Genomic DNA, 20,478 nt, shown 5'->3' on the forward strand with positions numbered 1-20,478 from the left:
GCAAATATGCCCGAGCGTGTCGCAATTTACAATCGCACTCATAACGAATCTCCGCGCCGTTTATTCCGAGTGCGAAACTTGCGCGCTCGCGCCGCATTGCCCGGAGCCGGCGCTTTGCCCGCACGCTGCAGCACATACGGATATGGAGATGTTCAAGCGTGTATCGGCGCGCTGCGTTAGGGATCTCTGCTCTTTATACGCATTCTCGAACTTTTTGCTCTCTCACTTTCCGTTATCATGTTAAACAGTCGTAAATTTCGCCGCTCTGTACTTGCCCGCGCGGTATGTAACGAAATAATCAGGGAGAAGAAACGAGGTCGTGTGTAATTGGCCGGTTAATGGAGCATTGCTGGCGTGATTCTGCCGGGGGAGGCGGGGGGGGGGGGTATATCGCGCGCTGAATCGACCGTCGGCGAAACTTGATTTAGTTGGATCTGAGGGTTATTGGAAGATTCCGCATCAGCGCGCTTTCGTGACCGACTGGACCCGACAGGCTCGAGAGAAGAGGGAAAAGGCAGTGAAAAATACGACGTACCTCTAGGAAAAAGAGCTCAGCGGATGAAAGAAGCCAGCGCCGGCGAGAGAAGGGGCTTTAATCGCTTCCGAACGGGCTCCGCTCTCTCTCTCTTTCTCTCTCTCTCTCTCGGCGCGGGTGTAAAAAGTTCGTTAATCACCCGTAAAACTCGCGAGAATTTGCCACGTTCTGTCGTTACGACACGCAAATTGGAAAGGCAAGCGATTTTCGTCAAAATAAATACGAGCATTTTCTTTGTCCCTCGCTCTCGTCGACATCGCGGCGGCGGCAGTAATCTATCCGCGATCGAATCAGCGAGAGAAGCAGCAAGCTAGCATCATCAGGGGTGGCGATGGTGCGCCGCGGCGGCAGTGGTACTGGCGGGCCTAGCGGCCGCTATATATATATATATATATATATATATATATATATAGGTATACGTGTAGAGGGTCGTGTGATCAAAAGCCGTACTCGCATGTAGGATCTCGCCGGATAACGGCATTAATTGAATCTCTATCGGACGTGCCGCGCGCGCGCGCGCGCGCGGCCTCGTGTTATTCTATTACTGAATCGCGCGCGCTCGCTTGCACCGGGCCATTGTCTTTCATGGTTTATAGTCAACCTGAAATTCACGAGAGATAGTTCAATTTTCCCAGGGGCGATTTTGTGGCAAATCGATCGGCCCCGCGCGCGGGCTCGTGTGTCTGCGCGCTGTATACTCCGAAGACTTTGGAGCTCGCTCAATGCAGTGGGAAGCTGAGCCCACTCTGAGAGGATGAGCGAATCTAAAAATAGACCGTCGCGCGGCCTATTATACGCGCCGTTTATATACGGGAGCGTTAAATTTTACGCGAATTCGCCGATACGAGAGCGATCCGAGTACGCCGATTGCCGTTCGCTCATCGCGTTATAAAAGTAGCAACGAGTAAATTATTAAGTAAATATTCCGACGTCGAATATAAAAGTATAAGCGCACTGTCGACGTATTTGAGACAGAGAGGTGCCATAGTGCGCATGAAAAGCGTCAGGGCTGCTGCGGGACGCGAGCGAGGAGACGCGCGCGCGCAGGGATGGAACGACGGGATGGGCCCGCGACACAGTACAATGCAAACAACAATACGCAATCAAGTAGTTGACGGCTGACGTTCACATTACCACGGCATTGTTGAAGTCTCCAGCGGCACACTCCGAAATTACGAAAGCTCATCCCTCTCGCGCATCCCCCGACGCGCTACACACTGACTGACGGCTGATGACGGCTGTGCATCTACTGCGTTATTGGTTGCGGATGTGCGGCCAACACCACCGATGGATATGCTTCGCGCGCGAAGGTCAAAGGCCTTTTGGCGACGAGTTAAAATCAATGAATTACATCGCAAACTTGGATTTCGCTGCAAGCTTGGCGTTTTGCATAAACAGCTGACAATGTACATAATTTTCCCGGTTTCTAATTCCCGTTTCAAGATCTCGGATGTTGGATTTTCTATTGCAAGTGGCAAATGGCTTTAGCCGCAATTGAATTGTCCTATTCCTGCAGTGACTCCGCGCGGTTGTATATCCAATGCATTTATCAAGAATACTAGCGCATACGTGAGCTGGTGGGCTATAAGTACTGATTAATCTTTAGAACGCGATTGAATTTTAAAATTAATTTTAGAACAATACTCGACTCGGTCGATGTAATAAACAATCGCGTAAACACGAAAAAGACAAAACTCCGCTATTGACGCTATGGGCCTAAGCTACTGATTACAAAGAGACCAAGTTTCGAATCAGATAGGCAGAAACTAGTGCTACTGTGCATAGTCGTTGCAATTTAAACTTGTTTTATGCGGCCCTTTGCATGAACAGCTATTTGAATATACAGGTGCGCAACACAGGCGTTACCTACTACCACTATCGTGTAACTTTCCTTGGCTCAAAGGGCATCCGAAATGAAGCCATGCTGCAAGAGAGTACAATGTACGTTTAATAATGCAATTATATTGTAGCGTACAGTTCAAAATTGTGTGTCTGATTCAGCGTTTTCGCCTCCGTGCCGCTTATTTGACGCGAGAATTCAATTAAGTTTTCTTTCAAACAGGAAATAAATATGACAAAATTTGATACCTGTAAAAAAAAATGAACGAGAAAGAAAGAAGCCAAGATTATTTTTAAATATGTATCTAATTTAATGCACTTAGAATTGAAATTACATGGACAGTTTTGAGCAATGCTTCACATAAATGATTTTTCAAACAACAATGTATGTACAATTAGTTTAATTTCTTCTTAGTTTTGTACTGTTACATAATCATATTTATAATATAAAAATGATCACCATATATAGATAAGAAGAAAACGATTCACAACTGACAACATTCATGTCAATTCATTTTAAATTATTCGTCATTGGAAATGCTGTTACGACATCGGGATTGAAAGCTAAAATATTTCTAGAAGGAAAATACATTTTCTGAAATATTTAGTGACGACACCATTCAAATTAGCTGTATGAAAATACAGCTTTAAATAAATTAAAATCTCTGGTAATACTTTCAAAAGTTGATTCATTCCTCTTTTGTTAACAATTCTTAAATGTATTTAATATTGAAATTAATAACATTATTTTTTTTTATATAATCAGTAAATAGATATCTTACTTTTCAATCCATCATTTAGATTTCATATAACTACATTAATAATTTCCATCCTTAATCTATTATTATACAAAATATTTCAATATAATGCTTCATTTAATATTGTAATCATTCATTAAACTACTCAGTATAGTTCAAGACATTGATACTCAGTACATTATATATTTATTAGTTAAAAACATATTTAGATTTTATTACTATGATGAACCAGATGCAATAACAATAATAATCCGAGTAATATACATGAAATCCTAGACTTCTGTACAACATATTATTACAGTTTACGAATTAAATCTTATTAAATCTTGTTTATTCACTAATAACACATTCGCTTATCTAATAACGTCTTTAAATCTTTGTTATTTAAAAACGTACACTTATACATTACTATGATGCTTATTCGAAGCTTATTTAATGAAAACGATTTCTATATGATTGTGATGTATCCCATTTTTAACCGTATGCATAATTTGCTGATAAACAATCAATGGTAAAGAATGAACGACTCGCCTATGTAAACTATATAGAGAAAAATTAAAAACTAGTACTCCTCGAAGTCATTCTTTAAAATAAATTATTTGGCAACAAGGAGTTTATTGTGTACGCTTTTAAATATTACAGTTCTTATATAATTTACAAAACACAAAAATTGTGATATTTTTTGTTTTAACAAAAAACTGATATGTTATTATTTGATTTGTCACTTTTTTAATATTTGAGTAGATTATAGCAAACCTAGGATTCTTGTAGTATTCGCGAATTAAAAAATATACCAAGTAATGGAGTTTGGCTTTGAGATTTTGATGCAACTTTAAGAATGAATCTATTATATTAAAATTTGTGTAGTAGATAAAACGTTTTTTCACTTACTATTTTTCATTCATTGATATTGAAAATTCTGAGCTATAACAAACAAATAATAGGTTTCAGATTATGGAAAATTCTTAAAGTTTGATCATAATCCATATCAAAAGGGCTCAGTTCTCCCTTTGTAAATATTTATTAATTATACTGATATGATCTCACTTTTGTTTTGATTCAATTTAATAGCGTTTAGGTACTCTGTTCTGTACTATATCGTTGTAGCCTTTTTAAGGAACTATCATGTAGAATAGGTACATTTTTACATAATTAGTAATTAGTATAACAATGCAAATTTACGTAAATAATTTTTTTGTTTTTTAATACTGTTACGTATGCAGTATGCATGCTTATAACTCTTCGTAACAATATATCATATATTTTTTACTTTTTATCACAAACAAGAAGTTTGACGATTTGCTGTTAGAAAAATGCGTCTAATGCAGTAGAATCGAAATACTAATCAGTTTTCTCGATTGTATACACTACTGATTGTCATGTACAATCTTAAATTGATTATGTTGTGCTGTCTAGGAAGTCTTAAATTGTGATAAATGTTGCGCTATCATTTTTTGATGTGTATATATAGTTTTTTCATAAAACCTTTTCATGCGCTTAAACTTTTTCACGGTCACAGTAATAATACTGTGTATACGATTTAATATAAAATCGATCATTTGAGCATACATCTATTTTTAAAAAGGTTTAGTGAGACTTCATTTGTGTTAGTCACATTTTACTTTTGTCATGCACACCTAGATAAGCACCATTCTTCTGGTGGAAGTGATTTCAGTCTTAAAATATAAATAAAATTCTTGAACCATCTGCTCTTGTTAGTAATATTTTATAAAATAAGTATATACTTTTAATTATTTATAGAATAACTCTTATTACTCACAAGATCAGATTGCTTTTTTATTTTGTTTCAGAGTAAATTATAAGAGAAAAAGTTAATTTCATGTTAAATTATAATGAAGGGCATAACTGAAGCTCAGTACGAAAATAGTTAATTATTGTTGTAAAATATTAGTTAGCTCCAAGAAGTATTCAAATGTGGTTTTTGTGCATAAATCACTTGTTAAAGTATAATTTAGAACAACATTTGTGGTTATAGCAAAATATGTTTCTTAAAACTATACAATCTGGCATAAATTATTCCATTTTTCAAGCTTTGATTATTTCAAATTCTTGAAATATTTACGTTGAAATTAAAATTGCATATTACTTATTAAATTGAGTATTATTAAGTCATTTCTACATTGATTTCCAACTAGTTATAAAAATCACAGTAACTTCAGTAGATAAAACGAACACTACGCAAATGTAGAACAACTAAAATATAGTTAATAAATCACTGTCCTGCAGTGATATTTTTAAAATAAATTAGTCTTCATAACTAATTATAACCCAAAAGAAATTCAGTTAAAGAAGATTTTTGAATCTTTGGCACTTTTAAAAAGTCTTGAAGGTCAAAGATTTACCAATCTTTGATGATGTGAATGTCAATTAACTAGTAAAGAATAATAACAATATTTTTAGCATTTCATGTCTATACATACAAAATAGTATTGATGTAGGTATAAGTTTTTTTACTGAGATTTTAGACTATTGTGATATCATCTTAATTAACTTTTCACTGATTAAATTTTCAACTTACAATGACACGAAACCCTGTATATTATTGACAATTTCAAACAAACAAATAAAATTCTTCATTTTTTAGTAAGTCTATATGTTGCCTTTCAAATTTCTTACGACTTAAAAATGCATCGAAACTGAATTTGACTAGAACATTCAACTTTGCCATAAAATGTTGGTTTACAAAAGTTGTGATCCTCGTTTAATCATAAAGTAAGTACTATTAAAAACGGCATATAACTTATAAAAGCAAGATATTTAAAATCAATTACGTTTTCTATTAATTATCTCTTTTCAAACTTGCACCAATATTTGGTGGAATGCCAATCAATGCAGCGCTACTTAGCCTAGATGTTCTTGGTTCTATTTCTAGAGACATTCTATACAAATCTTCTTCTTCTAATAAAAGTGAAGAATCTAATAGATAATTAGTAACTTTTGTAATTAATTCAATTTTGTACGGAGTTTGTTGAAAGTGTCGAATTTCACGTATCACATGGGCAATCTGCAATTACAAACAGTATATATTTTTTAAATCGTATCACAAAATAAAAAGTCTGCGATTAATTTTATTCTAAGCATAGAAATATTTGCATTTAATTTACCATTCTCATTTTGGAAAAATTGAGTAGACCATCATCCGTAAAGTTAGGTGTGCCTTCTTCGATAAATGAGAGATCCGTCAGATATAATCCAAGATACGGAATGCATGGAGGGTCACATCTGTGCAAGGCATCCCTTAAGTTTCGAAATCTGTGTTCCGATGAGACAATATTCTGCAATCGCTCAATTGTCTGTTTTGTCTAAATTACATCGAAACATTATTTCAATACAAATATTCGGAATCAATAATACAATAATAAATAATCTTTTTTCTATTTTTATTACCGTTTTTGAAACTTTTTCCCATGTTTTTTTCAGTCGATAAACACTGCTATTTGTAAAAGCTGCACAAATTTGCAATACTCCATTGTAATTATGCAGTACTCTACTTATATCTGCAACAGCTGCCCATTTTTCTATAGCACCAACACGTGCTTGCATATTCGATCTACGTATAATTTCAGATACTACTAACTGCGATACTTCATTAAACCGTTTGGTCATTAACGTTATATGAGGTGCTCTTGTAGCTTTGTCTGTTTTCATCCAAGCTTGGCCTAAAAATTCTCTGTAAAATTGATTCAAACAAAATTGAATTCATATTAATTATTAAATAATAGTAAAGACTTACTTGTATGCTGCTAAATTTTAATTAATTAATGATGATTTTGTTTCTTCAAAACAGTTATTACTTACTCGCTTGCAATTGAGATGAAAATTTGATGATCCAAATAAGTCATTTGTTCAGCAATTTCAAGGGCTGATAAAGTTTCAATGCTTTCTTTTGTTGGTGTCTAGAAAATAGGATATTGATTAATTTATCGTAAGGAAAAAAAATATGAAATAAATATTTGTAAAAGTATGTGTTCATTACCAAAGGTGGTGTTAATAATTTCTTAAGATCGACTTTGTTGCTGTCAGTTTCTTCTTTTGTGATCAATCTTAAGAGCTGGCTTGCTGCCTTATGTTCCGCTGGCAACAAATTTGGGCTATAAATAATATCTTCCAAAAACTCGATTGTCAAGTTTTTTAACTTATTATCTAACTCGAAATCTTGCGCATGTTTTGACACCCAATGGCGTAACACGTTAAGCACGCGCATGGTGGCTGCTGTTGACATTACTGATTCCTTCCGCCTATTTTTTTCTCGATATGAGCCTCGGTTGTTAGTATCACAGCGAATTGACGTTCTATCAGGAGGATTACTTGATGCTGATGTGGCTATGGCAAATGCTGTTGCAGCTGTAGACGTGCTACTCCTAAGTTAGAAAAAAAATCTATGATATTATGTTGAAAAATATTTAATAATGAAGTTTTAATGTTTTGTTCCATACAAGGAGAGTGCCTAATCTTTTTCAACAAAATAAAATTTATTTGTGCCCTCTAGGATTAGAAGTTATTTAACGAACACTTATATAAAAAAAACAGTGATCTGAATGATCGACTCTATTCTTATGTGAGTCATAGGATAATCGAATATTTGCTAAAATAACTTCTGTTTTTGGTAAACTATTTCTCGATAAATTTATTCAGTTGTGCTAAATTGTATTAGAAAAATTAATATATTCCCAACGTTACAGCTCTATTGAGTAACATTATTTATTGAACAGCGTCAATAGTATCAATTCGTATTCTAACAAATTGTTAAAAGCTTAGACACTCGCCTTATAAAATAAGTTATTGATTAAGCTATCACTACATTGCAGAATATTCGAAAAATAAATATCATTGTAGCTATAAGAAAATTATTTGTTTGTTGTGGTGCATTACTCATTATCGCTATAGACTAATTGATTCATGCACGATCGATAGCTAAGTGACAGTGTTGCTGTCTGTGAAAATTATTGCAAATTGAAGAACTAATTCGGTGAATGTACATGCATATCGATATACCAGTAGGCAATTTTAGTTATTTATAGTTGGAAAATTGATTTACATTTCACGATCTAAGAAACACAGTCGCATTTAGCCGGAAACTTAATGCTTACCAGATTGTATCAGGTCCATTGCTAGGTAGGTATAGGGAAAAATAATACAGGAATCACAATTATTTTTTGAACAAAAGTATAGAAACTATAAATGTTATTTCCGATTTTGTGTAGTATAATCGTCATATAATGATTACTTTAATCTAAGCTATGAATCCACTGTAAAAGTTTACACGATCCCTGAAGACGTGGGTTTCATTAATTTAATTATATAACAATCAATATATATCTATATCATTATAAAATGATAGCTTTTCATTAAAATGTTGAGAACTATGAATGTTCACTAATAAGAAAGTGGGAGAATATATGTGTATATGCATATTTTTGGAGGACAAGACGTTAGTAACATACCACTGTAAACCACTAATCGCGGTGTAATATTTTTTAACAGAAATGAACAAATTATGACCACATATTTCAACAACAAAAATTGTTAATATACGTAGAACAATAAGAAAGGGAAATCATGGCAAAAGTATAAATAACTGATTAATAAGGAAATATCAAAGTAAGATTATAATTGAAGCCGATGTACGAACTAGAAAAAAGTAGCTTTATGTAATAAAATGACTTATTTTTTATTTTTTAATAAATGTTATATAAGCGGGCATTCTTACATCTATAACGGTCACGATGAATTTGATTTCATTTACAATTTATTAGAGAATTTATTTTGAAAAGTAGATTTTGAAACCATGAATTTCATGCAGAATAGAATTTCAAGAAGTTTTATAACACAAAATAACTGAATTGGTTTTGACAGTTGAACTTAATTATTCGTAGTGTTAAATACCAAAGAATAAACAAACCTTCTATGACTTTGACGAAAGCTAGTGATACAGACACCAGCTTTGCTCGAGGATTGAGGTATGTCATGTTGGTATGAACCCCTTTGACCGTCGGAGTTAAGTTCACAATCTTGAATGGAACGCCTACTTGTCCAATAATTCTAGAATAATATTTAATGTAATGTATTGATTTATTTATATATATATATATAAAATATATATATTTACCCCTGTGATGGTCGATATCGATCCACTTCTTGTGGTTGAAGGAGGAGCAGAAGCAATTGATGCTCGATGATCAGAATACGTGTGATGATTACGAGGATTATTGAAACGGTGTATGGTAGGTTGACACGACTCCGCTAATGGTGTTGTTTCATCATCAGTCCAACTTTTTTCTTCTTTATCAGATTCTAAACGTTTATTTCGTGGTGGACGGTTTAGTGGAAATTTTTTCACATGATCCGGCTTGAAGGTCTTAGGTGATAGTGGGCCGACATCTTCATACGTAAATTGTACTTCTGAAAGCAATTGATTGACATTGAAATCAAACAAATATTCAGATCGCTTTATCTCATTTCATCATATTATTGAAAAAAAAGCGAATTTCTGATAAAGGAACGGGTGATATTAATCAGCATTGTTAACATACCATCTTTTAAATTATCTCCTGTGGCAATAGGAGTATCTTCAGTCTCTTCAGAAACACCACGCGAGTAAACAATTTCCGCGCTATCTTGAGGACTTCTGTCTGAACCTGATCCAGAGCCTGATCCTGTAGAACCGACTAAAGTTACGGAACTCAAATTACTTGGAGACGATGGTGCACTGATGACTGTTACATCTAAAAACATGTATGGAAATTACAGTTTGCAAAATTAATTATGCACATAAAATTAATGAATTAATTTAAACCTGTAAGCGTTTCTGCACTGGACGATCCAGCAATTACTTTCGGAATAGTCAAATGACATCCGTCGTCTTCCGAAGTGCTTTTATCGCTTACTCGAATGCTAACTTTTCGCGAAGTAGCTGGTGATTGTTTATCGGATAGTGTCATCGGTGGCTGTACACTGGGGTTTCGACTTATTCCTATTGGTGTTTCAGAAATCAAACCCAGTTGCTGTTCATCTTCTGCTCGTTTTTCAAAAAAAAAAAAAAAACAAGTGTATTTAAAAAACATCAAAAGTATACATTGCCACATAATTAATATTCTTTAAAATAAATAACTTCATGATATTATTATGATATTTCTAAAGCGTAACCTCATGATACGTTTTGTCGTAACAAATTAATAACATTTGTATAAAACAAAATGTGATTATAGCTAAATTAAAATGATGATTTAATTATTTAATTTTTAGTCAGTGTTGACATTTTGGACAATAGAGCAAATTGAAATCCAGAATTGATTAAGATAAATCGCTTGTGATTGTTTGTAAAGAATGTATATTAGCAATGTGAACGATACGACAAAAGGAAAAAGCTTGAAGTAAGTTGTGAGTTTAAAAATTTTATTATTTTTATACTACCAAAAAATATATACCGGGACATAAGATGATCATTTTTCATTCATTTGTGTTAAATTGTGCTTCACATTTTACACACGCCATTTAGAAAGAAAATTATGTAATATAGTTAATTTCATAACAATAGTGTAAAAATTTGCATCCTCGCTAAGTCACTTGAAATCAAACACAGGTATGAAGTTTGCAAGTCATTCTGCAAACACTTTTATTTAATATCGTGAGCGTGAAACTGCATGTAATGTTTTTGAAATGCATTAAATGCAGCTCTATCTAGACTGCATAAAAATAATAGTCAAGTATGCAATATAAAAATTTGTTTGCATAACCAATATGCTACTTATACGTTTCAGAGCACTTAGTATCAGATACATAATTCATGCGTCGTAATAATATAGTCGATTATATACAAAAAAAATTTTACTGAAAATCTGCATATTACAAATAACAATGTTAAATGATGTATACACTATACTTTGAATGATTTGTGAAGCGACACGTGAAAGAAATATTAAGTAAATAAAAGTGAAAATACAGAGCTACGTCTCATGGAAAGTTCAAGAAATCTCACGTTTTTTGTAGGTAGTGCGCCAGTGAGGCTTAGTGTTGGCCATAAAAGTACTTGCAGTTGATTCAAATGCATTGGAGTTTCCTGTTTCTCGACTATCACTCACTTCTGATCCGTACCCTATGTATACAAGTAACTAGTGTCATCTAATTTCTTTTAAAAATAAATTCTAACTAGCTTTGTGATAGAATTAATTTCACACTTTTCATTTTTGTAATTTCGCTTTCGAAGCTTGCAACTATAGGGCACAAAATCAATAATTAAAGTAAAAATATTTACCGGAAACAGAACTGGCACCACTTGTTCGTCTAGGAGTTGAACTGCTTCTTCTTCGATCATCCAAGAAGTTGTGTGATTCTCCCGTATGCAGTCCAGAAACATCAAGTGATCTGAAGGAATTATAACCATTAATACTGGTATTTCCATGTACATGAATACGTGATACAAAATGTTTGATCTTCGTATTTCTGATACTGTTTATCAATGAGCACCATATAAATGATAAAATATGAAATATTAAAATGATGTCTTACACCAAAGAACCACTGGGCATATGAGCGTCGGGGGGTTCAGCGTCGTAAAAAACTTTCTTTAGTGCCTCGAGTACAGTGACACCATCAGTAAAGACACGGTATGTTAAGAGAAACGTATTTAAAAAGTCTATACTGAGAAATCGCAGGTCGGTGAGCCGTTGCAAGAGTCGATCTGGAGTTGCATATCGAATTTGCGGTACTTTACATGAATTAAGAGTACGGCTGAAACGTATATCTATGTCATCCTTAAAAAGTTTTGGGTCATTTCTAATAGATTGAGGCATCGTAACAGAACTCGTATCCGATAATGAGCCATGTAACAAATCATTGAAATGCACATTGTCCATGCACTGGCTTATGTCACTTATCCAAGCAGCTTTTTCCTGGAAAAAAAATTACTAAGTATTGATACGAGTCAATGGGTTGAAAAAGTAGTACGAATTGCGAATATGCTTTTTTGAATTAACTAGCAAGTATAAAATAACAGTATGCAAAAGTTAAGGAAAGTACCTGCATTGTTGGCGCAACTAGATGAACCGTGACTTGATGATTTTCTCCTCCAATTTTTAAATCAAGGATAATTTTGAAATCTCGATTCTGTAATTGAGATGCATTAGTTGTTGTTACAGTTGTACTTCCGCTTCCACTGCTTTCACTAATCCCACTTGATAGTGAACATACTGATAACTCTGAAACATGCAACAATCAGGTAGTTTACTTATTAGCTATAATTTCTTACTATAATAATACCGAATTTTGTGCGCGCTATTTAAATGAAGAAAATAAACCAAACAGCTTGATATATAAGAAATTACCATCATCATCTGCAACAGTTTGTTCACTCGGATCTTCTACTAACACCGCATCAGAAAGTGGTATTTTGCCTATTTGCGGCACAAGATTAAGGCGACCATCATCATCTGACTGACGAGTTGTCAATATTAAATGATTAGAGAACAAAAAACATTGTCTTAAAGTCTCCTTATCCGTGCTACCTTTCCCTCCAAAAGTAGCGCTTAATCGACTTCGAGCCCCCTTTGGTCTTTCTGAAATTTGTATGAGTGCCCCTGTAAAATGAAACGTATGGTTAATCATTTGAAAATAATAATAATCATTATAATACTTGATTTAAATGTTATATTCGCTCTCATATTGTCATCAAATGCGCCTTTAATCGTTTTAAGATATCATATTTATTCATTTGTTTCATACTCTATATGCATTTTATATCGTTATAGTTTAATGTGGATAATTAATTTTCATTGTCGAAAGTTATATTTGTGATCGATAAGTAAGCTATGAAAAAAAAAAATCTGATAGTCTGTTTGGCACAAATAATACTCATTAAGAATCCTCGATATGAAAATAATTATACGTTGAATAGTGGGTAGGAAAAAAAGGAACGACATTGGTGCCAATGGATTTCCCTTAATGAGCACAACAACAGAAGAGGGTATTTCTGTAATGTTTGCATATTTTTATCAAGAAATAATCGAAGAAAGAATCTTATCGAATTACCTTATAATATTCTGCAACATCAGTCATGTTTATGGTCCCCGAATTAGTTGTGGGTAAAATATTATATTAGCGCCAGTGAATCCATTTTATTCTTAAAATCTAAGTTGACTCCCAAGATCATTTACCCAGCACTTATTAACTTAACTACCTTTTTTGGCCCCAAAACTAATTTTTGGTTTATCTAATCTACCGTCTTATATATTTTAGTGTCGATATTGCTCACGATATTTGGTGGAAGTCACGCAGAAAAAATTGTAGTAGACATACAGCCTTTTTAAACATTTTTTTATGTTTTATGAGTAGCATTTCTGCCTTTTAATTCTCTTTTTTCCTTTTTACGCCTACTCTTTTAGAAGGTTTTTTCATGAAGCTAAAGATATTTTAGCAACAAAGCACAGCACTAAGTATTCAACAGCAACTTTGATCAACTTCCGCGTTTATGGTGAAATTTTAATATCATACTAAGAGTGAGACTAACTAGGCGAATTTTGCAATAAACGAAAGAATGGTGTAACTGTTGTGCTCTCTTCAAGCTTACAGATAAGACAGAGAAAAAGCGACCAGCGCACGTCGCTGTCCCAATAGAGCTAACCATATAACGTTTTATGGAGAAGGGAGAAGACGCGCTTGTACAGGGCCGTACGAAGAAGGGTGTTATACTTATATTCCATAAGATTTATTAGTTTTCTTTATTTAGTTGATCGGATAACATAAATGGCTCGGATTTACGAATGTGTAACAGCATTTTATTAACGAGGAAAGAGTATTAAAGCTTTTAAGATCATTTTTCTACCATTGTATTGTATCTTAGTACTTTCGATATTGAGTAATTGGTCTCAATTCAGCACTGGAAAAACATCTACTTCAACAATTGAATCACAACCAAATTAGAATTCATCATAAGTGATAGAATCTACATCAGATCGAGGTACGAAAAAATGCAAAATTCCCTTGGAACCTTTATTCTAGCCAGCCCTGACGCAAGCAAGCCGTTGCGCGCACTTCGACGATATCCGAACGCGCCTGCGCTCATCAACCTAACATTCTCTGTGATGCGTGTCCAGATGGGCACGCTTCCATTCCTAGTGGTACACCATTGATTTAGTCAGGCACCGTTTGCGCTTGCGCCATAAAACCCATGAGACTCGCCGGCAAGGGTCTAAATATTAGTTTGATTTTCAAAGCCCCTAGACCAAATATATTTATTTGAGCCCTTATAAACTTGTCGTCATATCTCAAGTTAATCGCTGGACCTGGACTAATTTATTTCAGTCTAATATGCTCTAAAAATGATTATTTGAAATATCATTTCTCTAAATTTTACTAGTACTTAGGAGCGACGATCTCCGCAGGGACGTTGATTGTCGACAAATAATATATGATTTTGTTGTATCATATTTCGTTAACCAGAGTCAATTTTTAACATTTTAAAAGAAACACCCTACACCATTCCAAATCTTGAATGTGAACAAATTTTTTTAATGTTGATTTATTTTTATAAGATGCGAAGCATGATTACGCAACACCTTTATAATTATATTATTGTGTTATGATCTATTCTCACCTTGTCTGACGAAGACTTGATTAACGTCAAGTAAAATGTCACAGCCTTCAGCGATCATTCTTTCAACTGCTAAATTTTTTCGTAAATTCTCCGTTTCGCTGACCTAGAGGAAAAAGTTAAGTAAAAAAGTTTTTACTTGTTGTTCATCAAAAACCTGTTTTTTTAATGATTATTTATACGTCATGACTGGAACACACCTCATCGTGCATTTGTCTTGAGAGATCCTCTAATTGCTGACGGGCATTCTGCAGACTTTTGCGCTCTACATGATCATGCGGAGTATGAGCTAAAAGCTCATGAAGCGTAATAATATAACGGGGTATCTAGATAGAAGATATTATTATTGAATATTTTTTTTTTAATTTACGCTATATTTACACGATTGTATACTAATAAAGTTTTGCTTACCTGATGCATCGGATAAGTTAGAAAAGTCTCGAGAGATCTACCGTGACATGCAGTTTTGTTTTCAAGACGGATTAAAAGCGCTGCGAATGAAGACGATGACTGCTTACACTCGGTAAGTACTTGCAGACTGTAATGATGATTTCTCACATACTCCTGGTAGATTGATAGCATAGGTAAAAGCATGTCAAACAAATCGCCTGCAGACCAATGAAAGATTGATTACTAGAATGTAACTGTCAAAAATAAAAATTGAATCTTCCATAAGATTTACCTAGAACCAAAGTTGGCCAACTTTCCATGCGAGAAGTCAAACCTTTGAGAAAAATTTGATGCAAAAAGAGTACAGTTTCACTGTTTAAAAATATACTATTAACATCCTCATGACTGCACGGTGGCTTCTTTGAGCTAGCGGCCATTTTAAATGGCCTCAGAAAACAACTAACTAATACTTCCATTTGTTCAGTATACTCTTCTTCTGCTTCAACCATTTGAAATACTAAGCTGGAATGCGTTTAACAAACAATGTATATAATAGCTGTATTATAGACATTGCAAAAAAGCCATTTAAAGCAATAAGAAAACAAAGCTCCAACCTGTTTCTTTTCCTCATGCTCTCAGCGTGTGGGCTCTTGATATATTGCTCAACAATTTGTTTCCAGCGCCGTCTACACAACCAGCCCCTGAAGAAACTTTGAACTTTCTTGATTTTCTGCATCTCGGTGCTACCTTCGGATATACCTTTGAAGTCAGTTGCGTTTGCGCACCCCGAAGTTCCTTGCATGCCCAGACTACCCGCATTTATTAATCCGGAGATACCGCCTCCGCTAATACTTTGCGATACTGTGCGTTGGAAAGTACCACGGGAACCGTAAGCACTTGTCATACTTGGACGAAGTTCCTTTTTCAAAGCGCATAGCTGATGGAAACGCGTGATTGAATCAAAATATTATACGGATGAACACGTGACTTTGTAATTAAGTGCGATTGAGCCCTACCTCGGCACGTAGTTTCTTGATCTCCGATGTAAGTTCTTCGCACTGCTGGGTGTACTGCCATTTAGCAGTTTTTTCGCTTTCAACAATTTGTAACAGGTGTAAGTGTTTCTGCTCCAGCTCTTCTTTTTGCAGGAGCATTTTGTTAAAGCTGGAATCAGTTACGAGAAGACATTAATTTTTGTTGGTAAAACGTTAATATAATATTATGCATTCCGAAATAATTACCTTGCCTCTCGTATCGCATCAATCCACATTTTGCAGTCTGCCTCCGTTGACGCTTTCAATTCATATTGTCTCTGGTTTTCCCTTCTATACGAGATTGCAAAGCATATCTGAAAACATGCAAGCAAAATATGTTGAAACTTTCTCTCACACTTCTTATCTTATCGAAAAAGATAAAATAATCGCACAACATCATAACTTTAGTACACGCATATATTATCGTACTAATTTCATTCTTTTTAGAGCTGTATCTTTCAAGAGAATTCAGTCCTTGTACCAAAGGCACTTTCTCTCCTCCTTTCCCGTCTCCCCTATCTATTTTGCAGTCGCTATTCCGTAACACGAGCATTAAAACACCAATAACTCAAGAGACGAAGAGCCTGTATATAGAATAATGTAGATCAAAGGCAAACAGGATCCGGTCTAGATTTCGATTTCTTATTTCTTTTGAAAGCTGCTTTATCGCTAAGCCAGCAACGAATTGTACTTTACGAATTTATCTTTTTATTTCATTTGTTAAAATTATGTAAAAGGCCTGAATTTTTTTTTTGTAGAATATACAAGTGAAACAAACCTGCTTGTCCGAATCTTTGCCTTTCGCTGTAATCAAACGATCACAGTAACATCCTTCTAGTAAGATAACGCCGCTTGGTCGTGAACACGCTTCATTCTCGTAATAGAAAAGAATATTCTGGAAAAAAAATCATATTAGATTTTTTTTATATTTCTGGAAGCTTTTTCATTGTCATATCTGCACCATTTGTCAGTAATCGTCTTCTTTTCACCATTTATATTACACAATTTACTATTAGATTCATTACAAATCGTTTCATTGAAATTCATCCTCCGTGATGTATTCGGAAGACTAATAGTACATTGTTCAACAATTGGCTATTCTGTAGCGATGCTTCTAGTAGAGGCAAGCACTGAAAACGCCCGAGGCTGAATAGCTTTTTCCCGTGTTCCGTACACCGCAGTTTTTACAACTCGAGCTTGAAAGGATTTTTTTTACCCCTATAAATGGGAGAGGGAGCATTTTGAGATGTGCACTAGAAAATTGTTCACCAAAGCGTTTTCAGACGACCTTTTCAGCTGCAATGAAATTGCTATTCGTGACCCAGAGACTGTATCGCGTGGCTTTGTAAACAGCGTTAAATATCACATCGTACTTTCCAAAGAACTCCACGACAAAAGGGAGGAATAGCAGAGAGGTTGACCGCAATTAACTCACCTGATAGAGAACAAACCAGCGTAACTGCCATTTAGCAGAGTCTGCGGTGCGCTTATGCAAATAACCAGCTGCCGAGTGATCGTAATGAGCTTTTTCCGACAGCATCACCAGTTGCGAGTCGTTTACTCGCACTAGAAAACACAACAGAGCCCTCTTTTTAGAAAAATGCGCGTCGGAATACCTTTTAACGAATTTTAGAGGAAATTGGTGTCACTTCTAGGAATTTTACTTTTTTAAAGTGTTAGCGCTAAATCTGATATTTTATAAAATTAAAATTTCTAACGTATTGCGTACTATTAGCGCCGCCAATAAAAATAAACAAAAGTACAATCTAGCGCCTGTATCTACCGGTGCAGGCTGTTGAAAAAAAGACACTCGATTTCCGACGTCTTCCGTTTCCCTTTCGCACAAGTTTCCGGTTTCAAGCCCCACTCTCGAATAACACCACTGATGGATGTACGAATAAACATGACCACTTTTCATAACCATAACACCTGTTAATCAATACCTCGACGAACGGCGGAATAAAGAATACGCTTAGTACGAGCTTTTTACGCGAAGATAAACAAGAAAAATAAACACGAGAACGCGAGCTATATTTATTTAAATATTATACTCGAGGTAAGAACAAAAATCATCTCATCGTTTCTCACCTGTTCTTTGCATCTTCGGACTGAGCATGATTAGTGTGGCTTTCTGGTCAGACTTGATTCTTGATTATCATGTATTGCGAAGCAAGAACTTGATTGTCATGCGATGATTTGTTCATGTGCCTGCTCGCTCGCGAGGGTAAAGCAACATAGTCACTGATCTCTCCTCGGGTATTTAACAGCAGCGCAGGCACGCTGAAATCGCTTCCTGGCGCTTTTTTCCACTCTCATCTTTGTACCTACCTTGCTCGCCTTCTTTTCCTTTGTTTTTCAATCCCGCTGCGAGCTTTCCTTTTTTTACTCGTTACTCTGTAAACATTTCGAAAAAAAAAAAAAAAATACAAAGGAGGTCAGCCTGATCGATCGCTTAAAATTTGTAAGCAGTGCGTGCGTATCGTAGGACGCGTGAAAAATTGTTTCGCGTGAACTTTTGAAATAAAGTCAAGTCATCGAGACGGAACATTCAAACTCGAGTTCGAAACGATCGCTTATAATTCTGAAGAAACAAACTACCGTTACTCGCCTCGGTAGGTCGAGTGAAATAACGGTCTACTATACCTAGGAAACGCATTCGAAATACAAATAAATTTGCCGCGAGCGGAGCCTCCCTTTCCGTTGGAAATAATCGAATCTAGAACAGCTGAATTTCCCATGTCATCCTCTGACGTAGAGAACGGATGGCTCGTAAAAATTAGATACAACGTGTGTAAATAATTCATTGTTTCGATTCGACGCTCTCGCCGAGAGTATTATTAATGCGAGAACGCGCGAAGGCAACGTCCGCCGCGATATACCGAGGGGGTGAAGAAGAAGAAGAAGAAGAAGAAGAAGAAGAAGAGGGAAAAAAGAGAATTCTAAAATATCGAACGGCAGCCCAGTCGAAAAGTAGCAAGTACAGTACAGAGCCAAGAAGGAAGAAGCTAGGGCGCGGGCGCACACGATTAGAATAGACACCTGTTAACGGTGACCTTCGACGCTGGCTTGCATAGATACGCTCGTATTTTCCCGCCCGTACGCGGCAGGGCAGCGAGAGCCAAAACGAAAAAAAAAAAAAAAAAAAGATATAAACCGCCGTATCGCGTGTCAATCGCGTTTGGGCGTGTGCGTTCTTTTTACCTTGTTCTACGCCTCGATCGTGCAGCGCCGAGGCTGTCCGCCTCCTGTCATAGCCTCTCGGGAGAGAGCAGCAGCAGCAGCAGCAGCAACTCGCCCCTATTTCTCCGCGAGCCCGGCGACACCTTCCCTTGGCACTTGTCTCGTTTCCTCCAGCTCGTCCAACTGTCGCTTCATTTTCTCTCCCTCTCGGCCGCGGCTACTTGTTACCGCTTCTTCTCTTGGCCCTGACACGCCAGGCTGAGCGAGGCGCACGCTTGTGCCCTGGTAAACTCTTATCTCGCGCTACTGAAAACACGTGCGGAACAACAATTTATGCGCGAGTGCGGCTCTGATTCGCGCGAGTCTCTCGCGAGCGCGCGATCGAACTTGGTGCGCGCGGCTCAAAAGTAGAGTGGAGTGAGCTCTTTTTATTTGTACGACGAGGCTTGCGGTAAAGAAGGCTGTTTGTCGTCGAGGGTACACACAAGGGACAGAGCGACGGCTAGCTGCTACTGTACCGGGTGCGCGAGCCAGCTCTCTGCACACGAGTCGGGGCCAAGGCGAGTCGCCGAGTGGGAGCTGCGCGCGGGCCTCGCCTGCCTGAGCTTTCCTGCGCCTCTCCCTGTATATACATATATATATATACACATGTACATATATATATATATATATATATATATATATATATACCTGTTTCTCTCGCTTGCAAGCGCGCCTGCGAGCCTCCCCACTACCGCGGCCTGTGTGCTACCCCAGCTCTCTCGCTCGCTCGAACTCTTCCCTCTACTACCCCAGCTTCGTTTTATTTATCCCTCGGCCGCAACGTGTGTACCTCATCCCTCACCCTCCCCCCCCCCCAGCAGCAGCGCGTGATCCTCCTGTTGCTACTCTTGCCACTGCTGCTGCTTCTGCTGCTGCTGATACTGTTACTGATTAGCTCGTATTACGCTTAGCCTCGTATTTTTTTTTTTTTTTTTCTGCCTAACGAGCGCGGCTTAAGCGTGACAAATTGATTTTTTTCTTCTTCGCGTACTTTGAACAAACGCGCTGGAAATGTCTCGTTTTTATCATAACTTTGGAGCTTGAGGAGAACTGGCGATTCTCGAGCTTGCGGAAGTTCGTGTGTCGCTCGAG

At 36.3% G+C, this 20,478-nt stretch overlaps 1 protein-coding gene across 5 annotated transcripts; it reads right to left on the reverse strand.

The window, feature by feature from the left end:
• Window positions 1-2,664: 2,664 nt before the first annotated feature.
• Window positions 2,665-19,922, reverse strand: LOC100117952 (ras-specific guanine nucleotide-releasing factor 2). Of its 5 annotated transcripts, none has more exons than XM_031924685.2 (26): window positions 19,366-19,922; window positions 18,253-18,558; window positions 17,600-17,730; window positions 16,943-17,059; window positions 16,372-16,478; window positions 16,147-16,294; window positions 15,745-16,067; window positions 15,423-15,652; window positions 15,152-15,348; window positions 14,941-15,066; window positions 14,744-14,846; window positions 12,573-12,728; window positions 12,172-12,350; window positions 11,662-12,044; window positions 11,408-11,517; window positions 11,132-11,248; window positions 9,950-10,168; window positions 9,687-9,878; window positions 9,263-9,555; window positions 9,056-9,195; window positions 8,244-8,264; window positions 7,130-7,514; window positions 6,952-7,049; window positions 6,541-6,823; window positions 6,258-6,455; window positions 2,665-6,157 (listed from the first exon to the last, which is right to left on the reverse strand). In XM_031924685.2, exons 2-26 carry the CDS (start codon window positions 18,278-18,280, stop codon window positions 5,933-5,935), a joined length of 4,509 nt encoding a protein of 1,502 aa, XP_031780545.1. In that variant the 5' UTR covers window positions 18,281-18,558; window positions 19,366-19,922; the 3' UTR covers window positions 2,665-5,932. The 5 variants fall into 5 exon arrangements, with proteins under 5 accessions (XP_031780545.1, XP_031780543.1, XP_008204830.2 ...); XM_031924683.2 differs by having other exon boundaries at window positions 9,263-9,552; window positions 12,477-12,728; XM_008206608.4 differs by having other exon boundaries at window positions 12,477-12,728.
• Between the last annotated feature and the right edge of the window lie 556 nt (window positions 19,923-20,478).

The sequence above is a fragment of the Nasonia vitripennis genome, chromosome 2, assembly GCF_009193385.2.
Source record: "Nasonia vitripennis strain AsymCx chromosome 2, Nvit_psr_1.1, whole genome shotgun sequence".
Taxonomy (NCBI): domain Eukaryota; kingdom Metazoa; phylum Arthropoda; class Insecta; order Hymenoptera; family Pteromalidae; genus Nasonia; species Nasonia vitripennis.